General features: G+C 42.4%; 1 protein-coding gene across 2 annotated transcripts in view; it reads left to right on the top strand.

Moving 5' to 3' along the window:
• LOC117512889 (paired box protein Pax-7-like) overlaps window positions 1-20,638 on the top strand; it is a 174,897-nt gene that overhangs the window by 114,184 nt on the left and 40,075 nt on the right. For both annotated transcript variants that reach the window (XM_034173125.1, XM_034173124.1), the window contains exons 5-7: window positions 6,721-6,920; window positions 13,732-13,897; window positions 16,080-16,279. In XM_034173125.1, coding sequence (XP_034029016.1) covers window positions 6,721-6,920; window positions 13,732-13,897; window positions 16,080-16,279 — 566 coding nt within the window. The remainder of the gene's footprint in view (window positions 1-6,720; window positions 6,921-13,731; window positions 13,898-16,079; window positions 16,280-20,638) is intronic.

Raw genomic sequence — 20,638 nt, forward strand, 5'->3', positions numbered from 1 at the left:
TCATTGGCTTCCTGTTAATTCTAGAATAGAATTTAAAATTCTTCTTCTTACTTATAAGGTTTTGAATAATCAGGTCCCATCTTATCTTAGGGACCTCATAGTACCATATCACCCCAATAGAGCGCTTCGCTCTCAGATTGCAGGCTTACTTGTAGTTCCTAGGGTTTGTAAGAGTAGAATGGGAGGCAGAGCCTTCAGCTTTCAGGCTCCTCTCCTGTGGAACCAGCTCCCAATTCGGATCAGGGAGACAGACACCCTCTCTGCTTTTAAGATTAGGCTTAAAACTTTCCTTTTTGCTAAAGCTTATAGTTAGGGCTGGATCAGGTGACCCTGAACCATCCCTTAGTTATGCTGCTATAGACTTAGACTGCTGGGGGGTTCCCATGATGCACTGAGTGTTTCTTTCTCTTTTTGCTCTGTATGCACCACTCTGCATTTAATTATTAGTGATTGATCTCTGCTGTCTTCCACAGCATGTCTTTTTCCTGGTTCTCTCCCTCAGCCCCAACCAGTCCCAGCAGAAGACTGCCCCTCCCTGAGCCTGGTTCTGCTGGAGGTTTCTTCCTGTTAAAAGGGAGTTTTTCCTTCCCACTGTCGCCAAGTGCTTGCTCACAGGGGGTCGTTTTGACCGTTGGGGTTTTTACGTAATTATTGTATGGCCTTGCCTTACAATATAAAGCGACTTGGGGCAACTGTTTGTTGTGATTTGGCGCTATATAAATAAAATTGATTGATTGATTGATTGATTGAATGGTGGGTGATTTGACTGAGCTCGTGGCCATCCACTGCATGCACCACCAGAGGACGTGAGAGACGATACAATTTAAGGTGCAGGGACCTGGCGAGAAAAGATAGCAGCAAATTAGCATCTGAGCCTCAGTCAATAAACATCGGAGCAGATAAGGACAAGTGCTCGGAGACAACTTTAGCTGAGATTACATTCTGTGATGTAGAGGAAGAAATTGAGCTTTGACTCACACATAGTACCGGTTTTGACAGCATGGGGGCACCCCTGACCAGACAATCAGAGACCATATGCCCTGCCTGCCCACAGTAAAAACACAGGCCCTCGTTCCTGCGATGCTGACGTTCCTTCATGGACAAACAGGTGTGACCCAGCTGCACGGGTTCATCCATGTAGCTGTGATGAGAGCTGGCGCCAAGATGGCTCAGGACGATGGCTTGTGCAGGCGGTGTGGCGGAATTTTGAGCTGAGAGGCGGGCCTCCCGTTGAGCCCGGTCTACAAGGTGACAGTCGGTGCGGATGGCGTGAGCAATAAGCTTGTCCAGATATTCAGGGAGGTCAACGGCGATGAGCTGGCTCTGAATATGGTCAGTGAAGCTTAAATACACCCTGGTGATGAGCTACAGATTAGAAACAGGTGTTTGTAAAGCTCCAGAACAGGGTCTGGCCTAGACAGTGTGCACTGCCCACCACCAAGCACCAAGAGAGACAGACAAGAAAGATAGGGAAAGACAAAGCCCAAGAAAGAAAGACCCAGCAAGAGAAATCACACAGGTAAAACCAATTAAACCTAAACTAAACAGAATCTAACAGAAAAACATAACACAACAGTCCAGATCATGACAAAAACAACCTGAAACCAGCAAAAATGAACAGAACCAAACAGAAACCACCAGCAAAAATGAACAGAACCAAACAGAAACCACCAGCAAAAACAAACTGAAATAAGGAGAAACCAGCAGAAACTAATTGAAACCAGCAAAAATGAACAAAACAAACTGAAACTAGTAAAAACAAAAAGAAACACACAGAAAGAAATCAGAAACCAGCAAAATGAACTGAAACAAAAGGACACCAGCAGAAACAGACTGAAACAAAACAGAAACCAGCAAAAACCAACAGAAACAAACTGAAACTCCCAAAAAGAAATAGAAACAAAGCAGAAACAAAGAGTAACAAACTGAAACAAAACTAAAACAGCAAAACTAGAAACCAGCAGAAAGAAACATACCAACAAAAATGAACAGAAAGAAACAGAAAAATAAAAACCAGTAAAAATGAACAGAAATAAATAGAAACCAGCACAAATAAACATAAACAAATGAAAACAAATTGAAACCAGCAAAACAAACAGAAACAAACAGAAACAGCCTGAAACCAGCAAAAACAGACAAAAACCAATGGAAATGAACTGAAATAAAACAGAAATCAAATCAGCAAAAATGAACAGAAATCAACAGAAACAACCTGAAACCAGCAAAAATGAACATAAACAAAATGGAAACAATCTGAAATAAATCAGAAACCAGCCCCCCCAAAAAATCAACAACAAAACAAACAAACAAACTGAAACCATGAAAAATGACCAGAAACTAAGAGAAACCACTAGAAACAAACTCAAACAAAAGAGAAACAAACTGAAACCATTAAAAATGAACAGAAACAATCTGAATCAAAACAAACACCATCAGAAAGAAACATAAACTAGCAAAAAAGAACAGAAAAACTGAAACCAGCAAAAATGAAGGAAAGAAACAGAAACAAGTAGAAACAAATTGAAACAAACTTAAACAAAAGAGAAACCAACAAAAATTAACTGAAACAAATGGAAAGAAAACAGAAACAATCTGAAACAAAAACAAAACCAGCAGAAAGAAACATAAACCAGCAAACATGAACAGAAACAAACTGAAACACATTGAAATAAATCAGAAACCAGCAAAAATGTACTAAAACAAACTGAAACCAGCAAAAACCAACAGAAACAAATTGAAACAAAACAGAAACAAACTAAAACAAACTGAATCCAGCAAAACAAACAGAAACCAGCAGAAGCAAACATGCAAAGAAAATCTGCACACTCTTGGCCGTTTCTGGAATACTTTGGATACCACTGGCCTAATATGTATCTATAGTGAAAATTTTGTGAGAATCTGTGAAGTAGTTTTGAGGTAATCCTCCAAAGCCTATATAAAGTGAAACTTGATGCAGAATCCGGACCTGGATCCAGATCACCTCCATAATTCAGTGGAGTCTTCCATTGCCTAATATCTATCTGTGGTGAACATTTTGTCAAAATCAGTGCAGTAGTTTTGACGTAATCTTGCTAAAAAAACAGACAGACAGACAAATAAATAAATAAATAAATGCAGATGATTTTATTACATCCTTAGCAGACATAACAAAACAGAAACCACCAAAAATTAACTGAAACAAATGGACTGCATTACAGTAATGCCTCACATTCACCCCGATGTCAGTCCAAAAATGAACTGAAACAAACAGAAACCAGCAGAAACAAGTGGAAACCTGCAAAAACTAACAGAAACAAAACAGAAACAAACTGAAACAAAACAGAAACCAGCAACAAAAGAACAGAAACAAGTAGAAACAAACAGAAACCAGCAAAATTGAACTGAAACAAATAAAAACCAGTAGAAACAAACAGAAACAAAACAAAAAATCAAGAAAGACAAAGAACTACAGTGTACAGGGTTCACATGGCTGACGTGGAAAGTGGGGCGAATTTTCATAGACCTGGGAGAACGTAGATGGGCAGAAACAGGATTAAACACTTTGGAAATGGGGAACGGACCAACGAACCTGGGAGCGAGCTTTCTGGGCAGTCCTCAAATAGGCAGGTGACGTGCGGAGAGCCAGACCTTCTGACCTGGGGTGTAAGCAGACGCTGGAGACCTCTTCCTATCGGCTGTGACTTTATAGGCGGATGATGCATGCTGCAGGTACTGATGGGTCCGCTCCCAAGTTCATCGGCAGCAAAGGATGAGGGACCACGCAGAGGGCACATGAGAGTTCAAATCTGTGGAGGGAAATAAAGATGGTTGAAATACATATGACACGTGAAATGGGGACTAACCTTTGGATGCAGATGGCAAGCAGTTATGAGCAAGTTCAATCCATACTAACTAAGACGCCCAGGTGGCCGGGTGCTGAGATGCTAGGATTTGTAGGCCCTTTCCAACTCCTGATTGATTCTTTCTTTTTATCCATTTGCTTGTGGGTAATTTCAGCAAGGGCATGAAATGTGCCATTTCAGACAGACGGTCAATTACAGAAAGTATTACTGTATTTCCCTTAGAGGGCAGAAGGCCTGTATCAAAGTTGAAGGAAATGTGTGACCATGGTCTCGTCAGAATGGAAAAAGGCAGAAGTTTGCAGGACGGTGAGCAAGTGGAGGATTTATGCATAGCACACGTTTGACATGCCTTAATGTAATCGGTAATATGGGAAAGCAAGCGAGGCCACCAAAATCTCTCCCGGATGATCTGCATTGTGTTTTTGATGCCTGGGTAGCAGGCAAACCGGCTATCATGTCCCCAATGTATGACTTCCCCTCTTAGTGAATCAGGTATGAACAGTTTCCCTTTAGGACAACCAGGAGGGAGAGGAAGGTCACGATCGGCAGATTGGACTTTAGTCTCGATGTCCCAGGTGATGGCTGAAACAAAACAAGAAGTGGGAAGAATTGTACTAGGTTCAGACGGAACAATAGAAGGGTCTCCCTGTCGGGAGAGCACATCCGGTTTACCAGTTTTGGAGCCGGGACGGTAAGAAAGTGCAAAATTGAAGCAGCTAAAGAAAATGGCCGAACGGGCCTGCCTATAATTTAATCGTTTAGCTGTGCGCAGGTGCTCTAAATTTTTGTGACGTGGGACAAAATTGTGTGACGTCTAACTACAGAGGATCTTCAGACAGCACAAAATCCCAGTTTACTTTAAATCTGTTAACACCTTGAGACAGAAATTATGCTGCATTTACACATAATAGCGACAATTCACGAATGCCATGAAGTATACATTCTTGGCCGCTGGTCACGAATGTGATGATTCGGGCAGAGGCATCAGGTGTCCTCAGGAATTGCTGCAACCTGTTACCACGCCTTATGATTAATAGCACGTGTTGCTGGAGAATTGTCAGGAACCATTACGCATGGTCAAGAATAATGTTCCCCGTTGTTGCGCGCGTACCAGCGCATCATTAAGTTCTGTCACGTTGTGATGAGGCGAATTGTCTCCACACACACAAATCCATATTCATCCAACCGTCAGCTGCTGAACAATTCAGATCGCTCAAGTTTTTCCTCAACAGCCACACCACAAGAACTTTGCAACTGCATGCTTCGTTGGGCTCTGTGCCGTGGATTGGCGCAGAGCCCAACGAAGCATGCAGTTGCTGGTGGACCTCAGTCTGCAGTTCATCTCCACCTTAAAGACACTAACCACACATTTGGGGATGAGGAACTTAAAATCTTGGCCAGAGAAAAGAAATGGTTTGAGAGGGGAGTGAAGGAAGCTTTGTTTGTAAAACAGTTGAAACCCAGCCTTAACCGGGGAGGGGGTCTGAGACACACTTTGTCCCCTGTTTACAATGGGGTACTCAGGTCAAAGCAGTTTCAGTCTTTTGTTCATGGTAATGTCATTCATGTCATCAGGAGAGGCGTCAGTCCCATCGTTAGGAGGGACAGCTACCCTGTCATTAGGAGGGTGCTAACTAGAGCACAATAGGTGCTAATTAGAGCAATTGTTAGTCACTGCCAATAGCAGTCTGCCTGTCGGTAGGAGGGGTCTGGTTAGGTTTAAAACTCCAGCTTTTGCTGGCTTGTTATTCTTCTCTACAAGAGTCAAGACAGAAGTCAGACTACCAGAGCAAGAATTTTAGCTGAGGAAGCTTCTGCGATTAGAAACGTCCTTGCGTCAAGCAACCCAGTCCAGTTGAAGATTCAAGCTTCTCTACTATCATTCACAGTGACCGTCACCGTAAAGTCTCCAATTCACTGAACTGACACGTCGTTGGAAGTGGAATGAACCCACACAAACACGAAGAGGAAATGCAAAGTCCGCATAGAAAGGACCAGGTGGGAGGGGAATCTGGAGAATTCTCCCTGTGAGACAACAGTGCTAACCAGTGAGACACCGCGCTGCCCATCATATGATGTCAACCTTCATATCAGTGTAACAAGTCTGTTCAGAAGACCTCAGAGAGTGCAGAGTTCTGTAATACAATCCAGCGGCAGTCCAAGCTCATGCGCAGAACAATGCAAAAGTATCCAAGAGGGTTCAGACAAAGACAGCTCCCATGTACAGGACAGAGGTCATAGTTCAGGTGAGTCACCATGGCAACAGAGTTAACTCACAGTTCAGGCAAACAAAATCCAACTTTACTCCAGAGGCACGGTAGAGAGGTCAACCGGAACAGCAAGGTTAGTAAGTAGAGTGTGTCCGTGAGGGAAGCCACCAAGGCCCGATAGCTGGAGAATGGAGAGACATCAGTCAGAGCTTCACGACAAAGTGGAACATCAAAAGACAGTTCAAAAGAAGATAGAAAGATGTCAGCCTTACAATTTATCATCACAAAGAAAAATCACTTTAATTAAGCTTCATTTGATCTCATAGAAAAAATAAAAATAGAGTTAAAGTCGACATGCAGACGACTGCAGTGGACTTCTCAAAGCGTTACTGAGCCTGTCTGTCTGTGTGTCTGTCTGTCTGTCTGTCTGTGTCTCTGTCTGTGACTCTGTCTGTCTGCCTGTCTGTGTCTCTGTCTGTCTGATTTTTTTTGAGGGACGATTCGTTTTCTTGCTGCATTCTTTGTTCCTCTGCACTGTTTGCTCCTGAATGTTGTGATCTGTTTTGAGCCTGAGTCGTTCCTAGGGTGACCTCTGCTCTGTGAACTCTGACACGCCAGGCTTCATCTTTTGCTTTGCTCTCTAAAACCAGTTTCCTCTAACTGACCAGGTAGCCAGCTGGACGAAGTCTCCGATGTGGAGTCAGAGCCGGGCCTTCCCCTGAAGAGGAAGCAGCGCAGGAGTCGAACAACCTTCACGGGAGAGCAGCTGGAGGAACTGGAGAAAGCTTTCGAACGAACTCACTACCCCGACATCTACACCAGAGAGGAGCTGGCTCAGAGGACCAAACTGACTGAGGCTCGAGTCCAGGTAATCCTGTCCCAGCCTCACACAGCTGTCCAGTGGAGGGGGGACGGGGTTTGGGTTGGGCACCATATCAGTTCTGTGCCTTCTGAAATAGTTAACTCTTCTTCTTTGGTGGACAACGCTTTAGAATACAATGTGCTGAATTCAACTAAACCAGACACCTCAGAAGTTGGACACGAGAACATTTCTCTGTAACACGGAGGACACGGTCCGGTAAATGTGCCCAGATTCACATAAAGCTGAATTGTTTAAAAACTGGGTTACTGGGAAAGAAGAAAAAGCAACTCTGCTGTAATGTCCAGGACGTGGTCAGCTGTGTGAAAGGACACCATGAGACCGTGGTGACAGCTGTTTGCAGTGGTGGAGGCGGGGCCACATTACTCAAGTATGTCTCACTCCCACAACCTTGGCAGGGATCTCCTTTTCCCACAAGCCTAAATCCTCCAATTACTCACTGACACCACTCTGTTAGGAATGCTTGAGGTCATACGTAATCAGAATGCCCAATGTGGTGCTTTGAGCGTGTAGGATGGACAGGAAGAAGGTGGCTGTTTGTCTTTTAACCCTTATAGATTACATTAGACAGAACTTTATTGATCCCTTGGGAAGACTCCCTCTGGGAAATTGAGGTTCCAGCAGCATTGTATAGCAGCACACAGGGTAAGAAGCACACAGAGTATCAAAAGTGAAAGTAAAAAACTATTTGACAACAAAAACAATTTGAAATGTGGACTCATCAGACCACGGCACACTTTTCCACTTTGTGTCTGTCCATTTCAAATGAGCTCGGGCCCAGAGAAGGCGGCGACGTTTCTGGATGTTGTTGGTGTATGACTTTTGCTTTGCATGGTAGAGTTTTAACTTGCACTTGTAGATGTAGTGCCGAACTGTGTTAACTGAAAATGGTTTTCTGAAGTGTTCCTGAGCCCACGCGGTAAGATCCTTTACACAATGATGTCGGTTTTTAATGCAGTGCTGCCTGAGGGACTGAAGGTCACAGGCATTCAGTGTTGGTTTTCGGCTTTGTCGCTTATGTGTAGAAAGATTCTTTGAGCATTGATCAACTTTCCCAGTCTTTTGTTGCCCCGTCCCAACTTTTTTGAAACGTGTTGCAGGCATCCATTTCAAAATGAGCAAATATTTGCACAAAAAAAAAAAAAAGTCTATCAGTTTGAACAGTGTGTCATATACACAGCCACACATTATATATGCAACAGCATGTCATATACACAGTAACACATTATATATGTAACAGTATGTCATATACACAGTAACACATTATATATGCAACAGCATGTCATATACACAGTAACACATTATATATGCAACAGTATGTCATATACACAGTAACACATTATATATGCAACAGTATGTCATATACACAGTAACACATTATATATGCAACAGCATGTCATATACACAGCAACACATTATATATGCAACAGCATGTCATATACACAGTAACGCATTATATATGCAACAGCATGTCATATACACAGTAACACATTATATATGCAACAGCATGTCATATACACAGCAACGCATTATATATGCAACAGCATGTCATATACACAGCAACGCATTATATATGCAACAGCATGTCAAATACACAGCAACGCATTATATATGCAACAGCATGTCATATACACAGCAACGCATTATATATGCAACAGCATGTCATATACACAGCAACGCATTATATATGCAACAGCATGTCATATACACAGCAACGCATTATATATGCAACAGCTATGTCATATACACAGTAACGCATTATATATGCAACAGCATGTCATATACACAGTAACACATTATATATTTGGATGCTGTAGCTCCTCTGAAAAGAGAGCTTTAAATCAGAAGTGCCTGACTCCGTGGTATAACTCACAAACTTGTAGCTTAAAGCAGATAACCCGTAAGTTGGAGAGGAAATGGCGTCCTCACTAATTTAGAAGATCTTCACTTAGCCTGGAAAAAGAGTCTGTTGCTCTATAAAAAAGCCCTCCGTAAAGCTAGGACATCTTTCTACTCATCACTAATTGAAGAAATAAGAACAACCCCAGGTTTCTTTTCAGCACTGTAGCCAGGCTGACAAAGAGTCAGAGCTCTATTGAGCTGAGTATCCATTAACTTTAACTAGTAATGACTTCATGACTTTCTTTGCTAACAAATTTTAAACTATTAGAGAAAAATTACTCATAACCATCCCAAGACGTATCGTTGTCTTTGGCTGCTTTCAGTGATGCCGGTGTTTGGTTGGACTCTTCTCTCCGATGTTCTGTCTGAGTTGTTTTCATTAGTTACTTCATCCAAACCATCAACATGTTTATTAGACCCCATTCCTACCAGGCTGCTCAAGGAAGCCCTACCATTATTTAATGCTTCGATCTTAAATATGATCAATCTATCTTTGTTAGTTGGCTATGTACCACAGGCTTTTAAGGTGGCAGTAATTAAACCATTACTTAAAAAGCCATCACTTGACCCAGCTATCTTAGCTAATTATAGGCCAATCTCCAACCTTCCTTTTCTCTCAAAAATTCTTGAAAGGGCAGTTGTAAAACAGCTAACTGATCATTTGCAGAGGAATGGTCTATTTGAAGAGTTTCAGTCAGGTTTAGAATTCATCATAGTACAGAAACAGCATTAGTGAAGGTTACAAATGATCTTCTTATGGCCTCGGACAGTGGACTCATCTCTGTGCTTGTTCTGTTAGACCTCAGTGCTGCTTTTGATACTGTTGACCATAAAATTTATTACAGAGATTAGAAGCATGCCATAGGTATTAAAGGCACTGCGCTGCGGTGGTTTGAATCATATTTGTCTAATAGATTACAATTTGTTTCATGTAAATGGGGAATCTTCTTCACAGACTAAAGTTAATTATGGAGTTCACAAGGTTCTGTGCTAGGACCAATTTTATTCACTTTATACATGCTTCCCTTAGGCGGTATTATTAGACGGTATTGCTTAAATTTTCATTGTTACGCAGATGATACCCAGCTTTATCTATCCATGAAGCCAGAGGACCACACCCAATTAGCTAAACTGCAGGATTGTCTTACAGACATAAAGACATGGATGACCTCTAATTTCCTGCTTTTAAACTCAGATAAAACTGAAGTTATTGTATGTGGCCCCACAAATCTAGAAACATGGTGTCTAACCAGATCCTTACTCTGGATGGCATTACCCTGACTCTAGTAATACTGTGAGAAATCTTGGAGTCATTTTTGATCAGGATATGTCATTCAAAGCGCATATTAAACAAATATGTAGGACTGCTTTTTTGCATTTACGCAATATCTCTAAAATCAGAAAGATCTTGTCTCAGAGTGATGCTGAAAAACTAATTCATGCATTTATTTCCTCTAGGCTGGACTATTGTAATTCATTATTATCAGGTTGTCCTAAAAGTTCCCTAAAAAGCCTTCAGTTAATTCAAATGCTGCAGCTAGAGTACTAACGGGGACTAGAAGGAGAGAGCATATCTCACCCATATTGGCCTCTCTTCATTGGCTTCCTGTTAATTCTAGAATAGAATTAAAATTCTTCTTCTTACTTATAAGGTTTTGAATAATCAGGTCCCATCTTATCTTAGGGACCTCGTAGTACCATATCACCCCAATAGAGTGCTTCGCTCTCAGACTGCAGGCTTACTTGTAGTTCCTAGGGTTTGTAAGAGTAGAATGGGAGGCAGAGCCTTCAGCTTTCAGGCTCCTCTCCTGTGGAACCAGCTCCCAATTCAGATCAGGGAGACAGACACCCTCTCTACTTTTAAGATTAGGCTAAAACTTTCCTTTTTGCTAAAGCTTATAGTTAGGGCTGGATCAGGTGACCCTGAACCATCCCTTAGTTATGCTGCTATAGACGTAGACTGCTGGGGGGTTCCCCTGATGCACTGTTTCTTTCTCTTTTTGCTCTGTATGCACCACTCTGCATTTAATCATTAGGGATCGATCTCTGCTCCCCTCCACAGCATGGCTTTTTCCTGTTCTCTCCCTCAGCCCCAACCAGTCCTAGCAGAAGACTGCCCCTCCCTGAGCCTGGTTCTGCTGGAGGTTTTCTTCCTGTTAAAGGAGTTTTTCCTTCCCACTGTAGCCAAGTGCTTGCTCACGGGGGTCGTTTTGACCGTTGGGTTTACATAATATTGTATGGCCTTGCCTTACAATATAAAGCGCCTTGGGGCAACTGTTTGTTGTGATTTGGCGCTATATAAAAAATTGATTGATTGATTGATATATGTAACAGTATGTCATATACACAGTAACACATTATATATGCAACAGCATGTCATATACACAGTAACACATTATATATGTAACAGTATGTCATATACACAGTAACATTATATATGCAACAGCATGTCATATACACAGTAACACATTATATATGCAACAGCATGTTCTATACACAGTAACACATTATATATGCAACAGTATGTTATATACACAGCAACACATATATATGCAACAGTGTGTCATATACACAGTAACATGTATATATGCAACAGCATGTTCTATACACAGCAACACATTATATATGCAACAGCATGTTATATACTTTTCAGTATCTGAATCGATTGAACATCTCTGGAGAGATCTGAAAATGGCTGTGCATTGATGCCCCCATCCAAGCTGATGGAGCTTGAGAGGTGCTACAGCTTGCTGATGCAGGGTGGGCTTCACCTACTGGGGATGGCACCACCATCTTATCTGCAAACATAGATACATTGTTAAAGGAAACTAGAAAACACTAGGAAACTACAGCAAGCCACAGTGCAGGTAATTAGAGATCCTACAGAGCCTTGCTACCATGTGGTTGTGGAATCCACTGCTCTCGTGGAATCTAGGGCAGGAAAAGCATTATGGTGATAGTTGAGTCTATGTGATGAGAAGGGAAATTTTTCATATTGAGACTTTGGACTGTATCTAAGATCTAGGATGTCTCCAGGATATAGTTGCATATGTTATTTAAATCTAGTGCCAATTAGTACTTCTGATATTATTGGTACTATTAGAACTGGGGTTGCCCTGCCAAGTGATTTCGCAACAAATCAAAAAATTCCACTTTTATCACCTTCGGCCCATGTGGACCTCTGTAAATATAAACCTAAACTGAGACATCTTACACACATGAAGACAGAATCACTCTCGGGTTCAGCTGGTTCAACTGCCAATCCTAGTATTGCTCTTAAACTTGGGTTAATTAATATAAAGTAATTGTCCTCAAGTCTTTGGTGAGTAACAGCTTAATTTTGGAAAGTGTTTAGATAGGGTTAGCTAATGTGAAACATGGTGAAGCCTAATGTCCTCCTGCCATTAAATGAAGCCTGCCCACCTACTTAAACATTTAGTCATGTTTCCATTATCCACAGCAAGACAAACTTCTTGCTTTAATTACAAATCTGGGTTTGGGTGTGTCTTAAATTTAGCTCATTGAACATCTCATTCTTTATCCCGTTAATGCTGCCACAAGCAGTCATGATCACACAGGATAAAATTTGCTTATGTTACTTTGTCACTGTTTATAGGCTTAATACAATGTTTGTGCTGTGCTAATAGAGAAGTATAGAAAAGACCAAAAGGGGTTACACTGTGTGTTTGTAGATTTAGAGAAAGTGTATGAAGGACAGAAGAGTTGTGGTATTGTTAGATAATATCTGTGCTAATTCTTTGTTTTATGTTAGCTATTAAGTATTTGTGTTATTTGTTTGTAAGTTCTGAGAAATATGTTACGTTTTACTCTATCATCTGTCCAAGTTTCAGACACAGGGAGAGCTCCCCCTGTTGGTGGGAGCCAGTAACATTAGAAATGTGAGACTAAACCACACCTATGTTAACACCCACAAGGTATAAAAAGTGTTGTATGACTCATTTTAGGGGCTTTTCACAAGATGGACACTGTCTGTGAGGGTCGCAGGCCTGGTTTCTAACATGACCTTGAATAAACTCAAAATGAGGAATACAATGGTTTGGTTTTTGGTAAGGGGCAGAATTCTACATAAAAGAACCAGTAGAATAACAGTATTGTATAAGGAAGTCTGGAGTGGCAGAGAAGGTATGTGAGGGTGGTGTGTGGGACATGTACAAGGATAATGTGACAGCCATGAGATGCGTAGTATGAAGACAAATTCATTCAAGGTGTAGGTGGGATTACACCAAGGATCAGCTCTGAGTCTTTTCTTGTTCACAATGGTTATGGACAGATTGACAATGAGATCAGACAGGAGTCTCCATGGACTCTGATGTTAGCAGATGACATGTGATTGTAGTGAAAGTAGAGAGCAAGTGAGTCTAGCCTGGAGAGGTGGAGATATGCTCTGGATAGCAGGGGAATGAAAGTCAGAAGGAGCCAGACAGAGTACAGCTGTGTGAATGAGAGGAGCCCCAGGGAATAGGGCAGTTACAAAGAGTAGAGGTGGTGAAAAAGAGTATGCAGGCAGGGTGAAGTGCATGGAGAAGTTGTCAGGAGGTTGATTGTGACAGAAGATTCTGGAAGAGTGAAGGACAAAGTTACAGATGGTAGTGCCTTTGTACATGGCTTAGAGGCGGGTGGCAATGAAATAAGAAAGGAGGCAGAGCTGATGATGCAGTCATTGCTTTCCTGTCCTTCCCTTCATGAAAAATCATTAGTGTCCCCAAAATCAAAGTTCAACAAGTCCATTTTTATAACACTGTATGTGCCAAAACTGCAGGAGTTGATATTGTTTCAGTTTCCTGTTTGTCTTTGTTGTCTGGTTCACTGGTTGTTTTCAATAATCCATTTAGTCAGCTAATGATTGTAATATGTTTGGTTTGAAATCCTTTTTCAGGTGTGGTTCAGCAATCGAAGGGCCAGGTGGCGAAAACAAGCAGGAGCCAATCAGCTGGCAGCATTCAACCATCTTTTACCAGGCGGATTTCTTCCCTCAGGGATGCCGACACTTCCAGCATACCAGCTACCTGAGTCCAGTTTCTCCAACAACACAATGTCCCAAGGTAGAAACAGAACCACCTCTGCACTCAAATCACAACCAGTATTGTTTCCGATGTTGGACTGTGACCTGTTTCTTTACAGCGACATGGGCAGACTGAACAAAACTCTTTTTTTCTATTCATTGTGGAGATTGTGCGTACACTGAGTGCATCTCTGGCTTCACACCATCTCACACACACACACACACACACACACACGCACACACACACACACTCATCTTCAACCGCTTAGTCCAATCAAGGGTTGTGGTGGGCTGGAGCCTATCCCAGCAGTCATAGAGTGCGAGGCGGGGTACACCCAGGACAGGACGTCAGTCTGTCACAGGGTCTCAACAGACAAAACAAACCATTCACACCCACTCGCACACCTATGGACAATTTAAGATTCCCATCTACCTAACCCACATGTCTTCGGATGTGAGTGGAAACCGGAGCACCCTGAGGAAACCCACACAAACACGGGGAGAACATGCAAACTCCACACAGAAAGGCCACAGGTGGGAATTGAACCCATAACCTTCTCACTGTGAGGCACCAAAGCTAACCACTAAGACACCGTGCTGTCCGGCTTCACACCCTGATTTTTGCAAACTGATTTGGTTGCTGCAACTGGATCAGAGACATCCTGAGAATTTGTGAGACATCATAGTCAGTCTGCACACAGATACTCTGCAGAGTGTGAGTACTAGTGTTCCACAAAGATGTGTTCTGGCACGGTTCAGTAGTTGCATGGGCTAAGTGTTTGATCCAAACCCACGGCTTCAGTGTCATTGTTGGCACAGAAAAGGTTACTGATCTTGACTTTATGGATAAAGCTGCTTTGTGGAATCAATGGATGGTCTGATGGCACACAGACTCCATGAGGCATTCACTGTCAGTTGTAACCCCCCCAAACATGTGATGGACCAAAAACATGACAAAGATGTGACGTATGTGACACAGTGCAAAACTTAGTCCGTGGAATCCAGCAGGCAGCGGTTTCAGTTGCATTTGTGTTTGATAACTTTTATGCACACTCACTGTTTTACAGTTTCGACTAGTGTGTGTGTGTGTGTGTGTGTGTGTGTGTTTTTGCTTGCATGCACATGCATGTGTGTTGTTTCTTATTTCCTGACTCAGCAGATGCAGCCGTCCACACAAACTGTGTTGACAGAATTCTGTTCCAGCAAGAGGCTGCACAAAAGAAGAAGAAGAAAAAAAACAACTAACTTTTTTCTTGGTGTGGTCATATTTAAAGTGTTGACTGTTTATGTCATGATTGTTTTTTTTTTTAAAGAATAAATGTCTCTGTGTGAAACAGGGACCACACATCACACGCACACACACACACACACACACACACACACACACACACACACACACACACACACACACACACACACACACACACACACACCACACACACACACACCATTATCGCACATACCATGGCTGTGTGCGATGGAGGCACTGGGCTTCAACATGTTTATATTCTGGCTATTACAATAAACAAACCAACCAATAAACTATTTCAGACTTTGAATTACTGTTTCATCCACAGTATTTCAGCAAACTGGTTAATAATTACTGTGAATTCTGCTGATGGAATGCAGAGAACTGCTCAGTTGTCTGTGTGCATTCTAATCATCTCATGTCTAAAATTGCTGCTTTTTCTTTTTATATTGTCAGTGTGTGAACAGGCTCAGTTATGTAGCAGAGTTCGTGCATGAACGAGGTGGTTTAGTTTCATCTTCCCCATACAGCCATTAACACACAAAATCCTCATTTACACACCAAGGAGCTAAAGTTTGGAAATCCCATCCAACGTAACCCTCGTTATCTGGGATGGTAGTTAGTCAAGTCCTGAGAGTTATAATGTCCACACAGGAGCCTGAAAAGCCCTCTGCTGTGTGTGAGAGAGTCGCTGAGAGGCCAGGTTATGAACCTAGTCTGACCTGGAGCATGGTAAAGGTGATTGGTCTGGATTCAGTTAGTGTAGATGTCAACAGTCATCAGCTAATCCGCTTTAACTTTTCAAACAGTCAACATGAAAAATCTTCATGTGCTGATGTTATTGTGCTGATTTATAAATTTAAATCAGCTCACGCTCATCTGCAGTGCATCAGCTGTAAAAAATCTATCAACAGACAGGAAGTCGTTTTTATTCTTGGTGACAGGTTTTTCTCATATTGTCATTGTTTTGCAGATGGGAGTGGTACGGTTCACCGTCCTCAGCCGTTACCGCCATCCTCCATGCACCAGGGCAGTGCATGCAGCGCAGATACTGGCCCGGCCTATGGCCTGGCCTCCACTCGCCATGGTTTCTCCAGCTACTCCGACAGCTTCCTGAGCTCTGCAGCACCCAGCAACCACATCAACCCCACCGGCAGCACACTCTCGCCACAAGTAACACTGGCTCTGTTCTTCCCATCCTTCACTTCCAAACACCTTTCAAACAGACAGAACGGTTTCTTTCTTCAATTTTTGTTGTTTTTTATATTGAATTATGTTTTCTAACATCACTGGTCCAACCTGACCATTACAGGTGGCCCTGATGTCTTGAAACCTGTCCCCCACCCACACTAACACTGTTGTGCCATTGAGGTCCTGTGTGCTCCAGTGGAAGTGCTCATCGATGTCCAGATACTAGAGCTAAACATTCTGGTCTCACAAGCTCCTGCTTTGAGCAAGTACTTCTCATTGTGGTTGGTTGAGAGCTGGCTAAGTTAAATTATTTATACATTGTATTGGACTATTAATATGCAAGACTGTACCAGCAAACCCCTTAAAAGTGACATTTGAGTCGCATTCTCTCAAATCAGCAAGGTGACCAGTGGTGGGCATAGTTCCGATAATCCGATAACCGATAATTATCAAAGATAATGTTTTCATTATCGGATTATCTTTTCAGATAACTTTGAAAACCATTATCGGGCTAATTATCTTCCAATAAATTTTTGTCCAATAATTTTTAGACCATTAATGCAGTAAACAAAGGTGAACACCTATAAACTCTTATAAAATTTAAAATCAGTTGAACACCTACCTGTTAAATGTTTTATAGTAGATGTGTAATTCAACCCTCTGCAAAAAGAGGAGAGCTGCTTCTAGAAGAAACCGCTCTATCCTCTGCAGGCAAAGGAGAACTAGTCACCAAAAAAAAACAAACCTCATTTCTTTTAACCCCATACTGATATGACGGCAATATCACCCAAGTCATCCAGAGGCATACATTTTTAACTTATAGTTCAAATTTACCCAAACTAATTTTGGACAAGTTATTTAAAGTAATGTTACATCTGAAGTTTTATAAAGTGAAAATATCAGATATATGTTTTAGTTTTAAAGTAATGCGCTAATTTTTAAGGTTTTATTGTGGGCATGTTGTGTCCAGGTGCATTATGGGTAGGATATGGTAATCTCAGTACGTTCATGACATGAAAAATGCATTTGAGACACTCTGGTCAGGTTCCACGGATAAGAGCATTAAACTCTAGTGCCTAAAACTCTTGTGAATATATTCTCTGGGTTAATAGACGTTATTGTGTTTGCGTTTATTAAATTCCACGCATCTTAAATGTAGCAGAATAGTAGCAGACAGATTATCTGGAATTTGTTTTGGCAAGTCTCTACTGCCATCTCCTGGCCAGTAGTGTTCATGGCAGTATTCAAACTGAAGCTGAGCTGATATTTTCAATCACACTGTACTCGGTTCCAGCTCAAAGTGTACCACAGAACCGCACGGTATAAAAGTTCAGAGCGCACGATTTATGTTCTCACACACATTGTACGTTCAAAAACCACACGTCGGACTCGTGTTTCCGGAAGCAAAACATAAACAGAAGCTTTTTTCAAACTTAATTTACAGAAAGTCTTGATGGGAGACATCAAAGTTAAAAAAAAGAAAAAAAAAAAAGACGTTACAAGACAGGTCTGCGGTGTTTGCACAGGTACAGTGTGAGAGGTGGTCGTGAGATGTTAAATGCAGCTCATTACGCCATGTATACTAAATGATGCAGGACGTGCAATTAACCTGAAACTCGATGCGATCCAAAAAATTCTTGCACCAATGAAAAATCAACTGAAAAAGGGCCAAAACTCGCACTGGCACCAGTAGATCATGGCAGTGTTCTATGTATTTTGACACCGATTATATCAGACGGTTATCTAATTACAGCGTGGCTTTTTTTGTTTTTTGTTTTTTTGAAAATGCCTGTTTTTACAAATAAAAAAATGGAATATTTTACAAAAGCACATTTATCTGTAAACACCAACACATGACACACGTCACATTAACGTGTTGGTTTACATAATCAACCAACCAACCAATCAGTGTTTAGCGGAGGCACATTTTACCCAGAATCCTTTGCGATTTGTCTGTTTGTTACAAAACTTCAGAGTTAGTGCATTATTCAACATTAAAAGATATATGTTATATTTTAACTTTGCAGAAATGACAGAATTGACATTAATGGAGTTATACTATCAGTATTCATTTTATTTATACACCAAACCATAACTCAGCATTGCTTTATTTTCCAAGACTTTGGCCTGACAGCAGCGTTGTGATTGAGTAGAGCTGAGTTTTGTGCCTCTTCTCAGTTGCTTCTGTGCTGGAAGCCATGTAGTAAACAGGAAATTCCAGCAGGGTCAAGATGTTCAAAGATAGAAGCGCTGGCTCATTGTTTGGGTCTGTTGTCGCTTTTGATGCTTTCAGAAGCGATTGTGGTGTTTAAAACTCAAAATCAGTTTGTTAGTAGCTGCAAGTGTACCAGAGACAATACTGGAATTTATCGGTTATCGTTATCTGTAACTTCTGATACATTTTTGGGTGGTTTATCATTTTATCTTTATCAAAGATAACTTTTCAGTTATCTGATGATCTGTTATCAAAGTTAATTTTTTGGTTATCTGTGCCCACCACTGAAGGTGACATCTCTACACTCTTCGGTTCTCCATACCCCCCCCCCATCTCAACAGAGGTGGATGCCTGAGGCCATCCAGTTTCAGTGATGGATGCCTGAATCAGTACCGTCTCAACAACAGACACCTGAACCAGTATGGTCATAGCAATGGATGCCTGATTAAGTAAGGTCTCAGCAGCGGACGCCTGAATGAGTACGGTCTCAGTGACGGATGCCTGAACAAGTAGGGTCTCATTGAGGGATGGTTGAATGAGTATCGTCTCAGCGACGGATGCTTGAATGAGTATGGTCTCAGCTATGGACACCTGAACAAGTACGGCCTCATTGATGGACGCCTGAATGAGTAGGGTCTCAGTGACGGATGCCTCAGCGAGTATGGTCTCAGTGATGGATGCTTGAATGAGTATGGTCTCAGTGATGGATGCTTGAATGAGTATGGTCTCAGCGACGGATACCTGAATGAGTATGGTTTCAGTGACGGATACCTGAATGAGTATGGTCTCAGTGACAGATGCTTGAATGAGTATGGTCTCAGCGACGGACGCCTTCACGAGTTCGGTCTCAGCGACGAATGACTCAATGAGTAAGGTCTCAGTGAAGGATGCCTGAACGAGTAGGGTCTCAGTGAGGGATGCCTGAATCAGTAGGGTCTCAGTGACTGATGCCTGAACGAGTACAGTCTCAGCGACGGATGCCTGAATGACTACGGTCTCAGCGATGGATGCCTGACCAAATACGGTCTCAGTGACAGACGCCTGAATGAGTAGGATCTCAGCGACGGACGCCTGAATAAGTACGGTCTCAGTGACGGACGCCTGAATGAGTCGGGTTTCAGTGACTGATGCCTGAACGAGTACAGTCTCAGTGATGGATGCCTGAACGAGTACAGTCTCAGTGACTGATGCCTGAATGAGTACGTCTCAGCAACAGACGCCTGAATGAGTATGATCTCAGTGAGGGATGCCTGAATGAGTATGGTCTCAGTGACGGATGCTTGAAGGAGTATGGTCTCAGCAACAGACAGCTGAGCGAGTACGGTCTCAGTGACGGATGCCTGAATGAGTACGGTCTCAGTGAAGGACGCCTGAATGAGTAGGGTCTCAGTGAAGGACGCTTGAATGAGTATGGTCTCAGCTATGGACACCTGAACAAGTACGGCCTCATTGATGGACGCCTGAATGAGTAGGGTCTCAGTGACGGATGCCTCAGCGAGTAGGGTCTCAGTGATGGATGCTTGAATGAGTATGGTCTCAGTGATGGATGCTTGAATGAGTATGGTCTCGGCGACGGATACCTGAATGAGTATGGTTTCAGTGACGGATACCTGAATGAGTATGGTTTCAGTGACGGATACCTGAATGAGTATGGTCTCAGTGACAGATGCTTGAATGAGTATGGTATCAGCAACGGAAGCCTTCACGAGTTCGGTCTCAGCGACGAATGACTGAATGAGTAAGGTCTCAGTGAAGGATGCCTGAACGAGTAGGGTCTCAGTGAGGGATGCCTGAATCAGTAGGGTCTCAGTGACTGATGCCTGAACGAGTACAGTCTCAGCGACGGATGCCTGAATGACTACGGTCTCAGCGATGGATGCCTGAACAAATACGGTCTCAGTGACAGACGCCTGAATAAGTAGGATCTCAGCGACGGACGCCTGAATGAGTCGGGTTTCAGTGACTGATGCCTGAACGAGTACAGTCTCAGTGATGGATGCCTGAACGAGTACAGTCTCAGTGACTGATGCCTGAATGAGTACGTCTCAGCAACAGACGCCTGAATGAGTATGATCTCAGTGAGGGATGCCTGAATGAGTATGGTCTCAGTGACGGATGCTTGAAGG

Source organism: Thalassophryne amazonica, chromosome 6 (assembly GCF_902500255.1).
Source record: "Thalassophryne amazonica chromosome 6, fThaAma1.1, whole genome shotgun sequence".
In the NCBI taxonomy this organism is placed as follows: Eukaryota; Metazoa; Chordata; class Actinopteri; order Batrachoidiformes; family Batrachoididae; genus Thalassophryne; species Thalassophryne amazonica.